The 7149-nt window shown below is 57.2% G+C and overlaps 1 protein-coding gene across 1 annotated transcript in view; it reads right to left on the bottom strand.

The window, feature by feature from the left end:
* Positions 1-844: 844 nt before the first annotated feature.
* Positions 845-7149, bottom strand: part of PAX1 (paired box 1) — a 58304-nt gene continuing 51999 nt past the window's right edge. Inside the window, exons 4-7 of the mRNA XM_026060202.1 lie at positions 5785-6414; positions 4491-4633; positions 4042-4261; positions 845-936 (exon numbers count right to left, since the gene is read on the bottom strand). Of these exons, the coding sequence (XP_025915987.1) occupies positions 845-936; positions 4042-4261; positions 4491-4633; positions 5785-6414 (1085 nt within the window). The remainder of the gene's footprint in view (positions 937-4041; positions 4262-4490; positions 4634-5784; positions 6415-7149) is intronic.

Raw genomic sequence — 7149 nt, 5'->3', positions numbered from 1 at the left:
GGTGGATGAGTGGGTGCACGAGCGGGTGAGGAAATCTAGAACAAGCACAGAGCCATGCTTCCAGCAAAGTGGCCCCAGAGGTCCCGCTGGGCATCTGCCACGCAGAGGCAACCGAAGGGTGTAATTTGAGGCTCAGGGACGCTGGAAGAAGCTGGTGGTGTTTAATCAGACTCCAAGGGCCCCACAGCGCCAGGGAAGGAATTCAGCAGTGTGCGCCCATGGCAGTCACTTTTTATTAAGGTTTGTTATTATAAAAATATATCATAAAATGTTGTGGCATATTTGTCCATTTATGCTCTGGGACAGAGGCACTGAAAGACTTGCAAGGATAATGCTTCATAGCACAGTTTGTCTGGCTGCGGCTTTGGAAAACCAAATACCGCTCCCTGGAGGAAGTGTGCTGCCTTGGGCTAGGATAAAGCCTGGGACACTTTGAACAATGATTTTGGGACAGAGATGTTCGCTGCTCTGGATCCAATGGTCTTCATGGACAGTGGGAAGGAGAAAGAAAAAATGAAAGCAAAAAAGAAAAAAAAAAGACAAAAGGAAAGAAAGAAGGAAGGAAGGAAGACTGATTCTCTTCTGTCACCGCTTTCCAATCTGATGGGGGTGAATGTGTCCCTCAAGGCAGTGCGGATGAATGTCCGGATCACATTCACTTGTGCATGAATTTGCCATCAAAAAATGTCACCTCTTATTGCCCGGGCTTGCTTCAAACCAGCCGCTTCCGCTCTCTCCGCAGGCACCCGTTGGATGCAGTAGCACTTCAGGCTTCGGTTATCGTTTCGAAGCTGCAGGTGCTTATTCCAAGACTCACTGTCTCTTGACTGACGCTCTGCAGGCTCTAGGAAGAGGAGGCTGGGATAGAAAGTCCGTGGATAGTGTTTAGAGACTCCGAAGATTTCCCTGCAGGACTGGCAGGTTTTCTGTCCACAACTGCAAGAAGAGCAGAGCGAAAAACAGACAAGGCAGTGGATTGACAGGCTCCAAACGCATCGCCCGAGACCAGACGGCAGCTAGACGCGTCCCACATGCGCGCACACCTGCGGACCTGCTGCTCGGTGTCACACCGGTCCCAGCGCATCCCCTGAGAGCAGCTCACCCCCAAGCGGCCAAGATTCCCCATCTGGCTGGCCAAGAGGGAAGCCAGCCTTGCTGACACTGACGGGATCAGTATAGAAGACCTCTCGGAGGGAACAGAGAAAGGAAGGAGGAGATGTGGCCACCAAGCCATAGGGATGACAGACACCGCTCTGCCGCTGCCGGGGATCTGAATCTACTTGGGGAGACAACAGGGGTCCATCCCAGCAGACATCTACCAGGCACCTTGTCAAAACCTGTGGCCCCAGGTCCCCTGGGAGGGGACTGTGTCACCGGTGCCTCTGGTGCTCCTGGATCGGAGAGGGTGTTTCAGGAAAGGCACCAAGTCCTTCCTCAGCCAGGGCTTGCTTTCCCCTCCCTCATCCTGAAAACGTTTCCCTGATTCGGCTAGGAGGCCGGATCAACCTCTGCTCAGCCCTCCCCTTTCGCTGGAGGAAGTCCTGGACAAGTGTGTGGCCGAAAGGGGCCGTTTGTCCCCAACATCTCTCCTGGCCGGGTTTATATGCGCGGTCCCTTCTGCCCTAGAAAAGCCTCTGTCTGCACTACCAGAGCAGGGACAGAGAGGAGCCCTCACACTGCCTTTTCCTACAGCTCCTGCCTTTTTTTCTTTTTTTTTTTTTTGGGGGGGAAGCATTTTTGGACACGGGCTATTTTTTTTTCTGTGCGCTTTTCGTCTTGCATTAGCAAAAAGCCATACGGCAGGTAGCCTGCTGCCGACAGGGGAAGGGCTCTCCTGCTCCAGCCGTCAGGTCTGAGCCCTGTCTCGGGTGGAGACACATTTCTCCTGCCCTGCGTGGAGAGCATCCCCCCCCCCCCCGCCGTCGTCGGCGAGGCCTCTCCTGCTGCAAGGCAAGGGGTGTGCAAGGATGCAAAATGCCCCCGGGGCTGTTGCGGGCATGTGCGTGGATCAGATGCGAAGGGAATTTTTTTTTTTTTTTTTCCTGGGAAAATAACGGCTTTCCGATCGGAAAAGGCCTGAATCGGCGGGTGAAATTGGCCGGCTGATTCTGCCTGCCTTACTTTCGCCTGTGTGTCTTTCTCTGCTTCTCTCTTTCCTTCTTTCTCCTTCTTCCTTTTTCTCTCTCTTTCTGCTTCCCTCTTTCTCTCCCGGTTCCTCACAAGGTCCCGCACAGCCCCGGCCAGCCCAAGCGCGACTGCTCCCGGCGGGAACAGGCCAGGGAGGGAAAAGCAGACCGATTAACCCAGGGGAAGCTCCTGGGCAGTAACCGGCATGGGATAAACCCGCATCGCTTTTCCGTCCGCCGAGGCTGCCGCGTTTCCCCAGGGCGGAGCAGCGGGACCCGCCGGTGGGTCCCTCTCCCCGGCGAGGGGGCGAGTCCCACTCGATGGGGAGCAGGGCCCAGGGAAGGGGGGGCTGGGAAGGGTGAAGCTCCCATCTTGATATTAAAAATCGTCCTCAGAAGTTATTAATTACATTCTCCTCCAGGTTGTAGCAATTAAGCTGCGCCGCGGGAGCGATGCGTAGCTGCACGTCGCTGCAGCCCGCTCCGAAGGGGAGCTTGGCTCTGCGSTTCTGCTCTCCTCCCCAAAAGAGGCTCCAGATTTTTTTTTTCCTCCATCAATCCCACCTTGCCTGTCTTTTTTTATCTTTTTTTTCCAGGATGATCATATATTTGGGTTGTCCCAGGTGAATCGCTGAAGCAGAAAATCGATTCGAATGAAATTAAAAATAAAAAGCGCTTAAAGAAAAATCGTTTAAATAAACTATGTGGGCCTTTTGGTTGTGACAACTTTAAGAGCGGCGAGTCAGAAAGTCTCAGGCTCCTAAGTCGCTTAAAAATTTGGGGACAATACCCCGAAAAATATACTAAATTCAAAGAAATTCCTGCATCTCAAATATGCATAGGTCATCTTTGTTCGTTTGCTTCCTTTCCTTTCTCACTCGCTTTCTCTCTTTCTTTCTGTTTCTGTATTTTTTTTTCAAAGAGCGGGTTTATGATTATCCGTTTTCATCCATTGATATTCACAATAACTCATTCCCCGAGACAGTTGGTGTTATAACTCGCAGCAGGTTGTCGTAGTTAGATAGAAATGGTAAAGAGTTCGTATAAAATAACAACAATAAAGAAATGGACTGATAAGTGGGAAATGAATTGCAAATGTGAAAAAGATCGGAAAGTTTAATACCACGAAAAGGGGGAAAGACATCGACCGGGATTTTTTATCCAGAACCTTTGAGATAGGATTTCCTAAATGAAACGACCTATCGAGGAAATAAAGCTTCCATAAACGAACCGAAGTAATTAGTAGGAGAAGAAAATAAACGTTCTAATTAACAGGATCTAGAATATATGTTCAGATCAAAACCATGTGATTCTCATACGGAGTTTATCTTTAAATACTCCCTATTGGGGGGGGGGGCAGGGAACCTAGTACGAAAGATTTATAATGTTAATAATTTTTAATTGAGAATCGTGCCTTTCTTAGCGCCGAATGATTTCTGGATTATCAAGCAATTCTGCAAGGCTCCCTGGTAAAACGGACGTAGCAAACACGCCTATTTAACGCTGCTAACAGTAAGAGGGCTTCGGGAAAAAAAAAAGTCTGTGATGTTTAAGCTCCCTCCTCGTTGTTTTCTGGTATTTGCTGTGCGGCAGGGACTGTCGGACGACCCGTCCCTTGTCTGCCGCCCCGCACAAGCACTGAGGACCTCGCGAATTCTTCCGAGAAAGAGATCTTTGTTTTCGGGAATTAAAAGTAGAATGTTTGCCCTCGATCCCTCTGCTTCCTCTGAGATTTCCAGCGCGCACACGATTGAAAATTAAGAGGGGGGGAAAAAATATATATATTTCCAGTTTAAAGCCCCGCTGTTTTGACGGGTAGCGGCTAGGAAAACAGGCTGGCTCGTAGCGCTGAGCTTGGACCCACGGACCCCGCGTGGGTCCCGCGGCTGCCGCCCCGGCTCCCCGCGCCGCTCACCTTCCCTGCCGGGGTGCTTGAAAGCCATCGCGGCGGCCAGGTCGCCTCCGTGCACCGCCACGCCGGGCCCGTGGTGGGCCAGCGGGTTGCCTTGGGCCGGCCAGTGGTGGCCCGTGGGCAGGTAGCCGCCGCCGGGCCCGCCGTAGACGCCGTGTTGGTTGGAGGCCGGGTAGGCGCAAGCCGGGAGGAAGCCGCCCACGGCGGAGAGCCCCGCGCCGGGCTGCGGGGAGAAGGGGGCAGAGTTGGGCCGGGGGGGCTGCAAGCCCGGGGAGGGAAGGGGGGGTCTTTCCCCTCTGCCCCCCTCCGGAGCCCGGGGSGCGGACGGGGAGCGCCGGGATGCGGGAGGCGCGGGGAAACATCCCCACGTGCGGGGCCCCGTGGGCAGCGGGGGGGGGGATGGGAGCAGTGTGAAAATCGGGCCTCCCCCCCCCCCCGCCGGGTCCCGTTACCTGCGGGTATTTAATATCTGCCTCCACGGCAGCTTTGTCGATGCCGTTGACTCCCTGGGCGGGCGGGAAGGCCGTGCGGTTCACGCCGGGCCAGTCCTCCATTTTTGGGGGGTAGGCAGAGCCCTCGCTGCCGGCCAGAGCCCCTGGGGGAGAAGACACCGGCGGCTCCGTTAGCTCGCTGCCTCGGTCCCTCCTAGCCGGTTTTGTGCCCCCCCCACGCCGGGGCGCAGCCTGCTTCTGCCGCCCCGATAGCCAGGATCGACCGCTAAAAGCGCAGCCCCGACGGCCTAAAATATGCCCAGCCCGGGTCACCTTTCGGTTGCAATGCCCCCCACCACCCAAAAAAAAAAAAAGACCCGGGTCTTGGCGTTACCCCGCCACTTCCACGCTCTCCTATAATTTAAGAGGCCCAATTTCTCTTCTGGCGAAGGAGATTTATAAAAGTGACATTGGAATTTTAAAGATAAATGATTGCGCGGAGGGAAACGCATGCGGTTGATTTACTCGGGCTCTTGGAAGGATAAAAGGAGTCTCTCTCTCTCTCTCTCTCCCCCCCCTCCCCTTTCCCCCCCCCACGGCCCCGCCACGTCCCCCCCGGAGCCTGCGCGGGGCAGCGCGGCCGGGCGCGGGGTTGCGGCGGCGGCAGCGCTGCCCCTCGCTTCCCCGGCGCTGCTCGGCAGTCAGCGCCGGGGGGGCACCCGCTTTTCGATTCCTCCTCCCCAAGTTACTTTTTACGGAAAACAGCGATTTCGCGGCGGGGAGGGCCCAGAAGGCGCCGTGCCCTGCGCGCTCAGCGGCGGCGACATGAATTTTTGGAGGTCGCTTTCTTTCCTTTTCATCCTCATTTTTTTTCTCCAGTTTTTATTCCCTCTGTTTTTTTTTCTCTCCTTTTTTTCTTTTTTTTTCTCCCCCCCCCCATTTTTTTTTCTCTTTGCAAAGAGAAATTCAGGGCTCCGAATTTGCGGTCGGCAATCTATCATCCCTACGAAAATATTTTCCACATTTTTCATAAAAAGTTCAAGATGTCTGAGCCTCGCCGCATCTGGCCCCGCCGCTCCGTCCTGCCGGCGCGGGATGCTGCGATCAAAAATAATAATAAAAAAAAAATATARGGGGGGAGCGGGGGGAGAGGCTGCTAGCTGGGAAGGAGACGGGGGCGATCCCTGTGTTTATTCCTGCTGGCCAAGCCGCCGGGGACGGGGATGGGGACGGGGCCCCGGGGAGGGAGAGGGCCCGGGTTTCCGCAGGGAGCCGAGCGCGCGCGGCTCCGCGCGGGGGCCGCCGCGGTACCCACCCGTCTGCTCCACGAAGGTCCGGATGCCCAGGATGTTGGTGACGGAGTGAGCCGAGGGCCAGGAGCGGGGGATGCTGACGTGGGCCGCCGTGACGGGCGCTCCCGGGTGGCCGCCCACCTTGGCGGCCGGCGAGGCCATGGGGCTGGGGTAGGGGTACTGGTAGATGTGGTTGTAGGGCAGCGCGGGCTGCGGCGGCGGCTGCTTGCTGCCGTCGTAGGGGCCGGGCTGCGAGAGGCTGCCGATCTTGTTGCGCAGGATGCGGCTGATGGAGCTGACCGAGGGCACGTTGTACTTGTCGCAGACGCCGTCCGCCAGCAGCCGGTCGCGGATCTCCCAGGCGAAGATGCCGGGGTCGCCCTGCTTGTAGTCCCTGATGTGCTTCACCACGTTGGGGGTGGTGACCCGCGGCTTGCTGCCGCCGATGGCGCCGGGCAGGATGGAGCCGGTCTCGTTGTAGCGGGCCAGGATCTTGCTCACGCAGCCGTGGGAGACGCGCAGCTGGCGGCTGATGTCGCAGGGGCGGATGCCGAGCTGCGCCAGCTCCACGATGCGCAGCCGGACGGCGTTGGGCAGCGGCCGCCCGTTGACGAAAACGCCGCCCAGCTGGTTCACCTCGCCGTAGCTCTGCTCTGCGGGGGGACGGGACGGGACGGGACGGGACGGGACGGGACGGGACGGGACGGGCGGCGGGGGCAGCGTTACCGCCGCGGCCGCCGCCACCGGCACCGGCACCGGCGCGCAGCGGGCTGGAGCCGGCCGCGGGCTTCCTAAGCGCTTGTGCCGGGGGTAGTAGGTGTCTGCACCGGGCTTCCCGAGAGGAGTTAGACCGACGGGCGGACGCGCTCCCGAAAGCCTTGGCCGCTCCGCTCGCAGCCAGCCCCAAGGCAGACGGGAGGCAGAGGCAGCGTTGCAACGAAAGGAAGAGAAGGAAAGGGAGAAAGAGAAAGAAAGAAAGAGAAAGAAAGAAAGGGAAAGAAAGAAAGGGAAAGAAAGAAAGGGAAAGAAAGGGAAAGAAAGAAAGGGAAAGAAAGGGAAAGAAAGAAAGGGAAAGAAAGAAAGGGAAAGGGAGAGAGAAAGAAATCAAGAAAGAGAAACCGAGAAAGAGAAAAGAGCGAGAAAGAGAGAAGACAGCCAGACCGTTAGACAGGCAGGCAGACGGAAAGAAAGAGGAAACGAGAGGGAAAGAAAGGGCGAGCAGCGCGCACACCGCTCCCACGGCCCCGCCGCCGCGCAGGACCCCTGCCCGCCCCCACGACGCACCGGCGGCCGCGGCCGAGCCCACGGGGCCCCGGCGCGGCCCGCTGCCCTTCGCGACGTGCCCGCGGAGCGAAACCGCGGCGGGCCCCGTGCCGGTGCCGCCCGGC

Source organism: Apteryx rowi, unplaced genomic scaffold, assembly GCF_003343035.1.
Source record: "Apteryx rowi isolate R43461 unplaced genomic scaffold, aptRow1 scaffold_167, whole genome shotgun sequence".
Classification (NCBI taxonomy): domain Eukaryota; kingdom Metazoa; phylum Chordata; class Aves; order Apterygiformes; family Apterygidae; genus Apteryx; species Apteryx rowi.
Note: the sequence above shows the minus strand (reverse complement) of the source record. Positions and strands in the feature narration are given on the sequence as shown.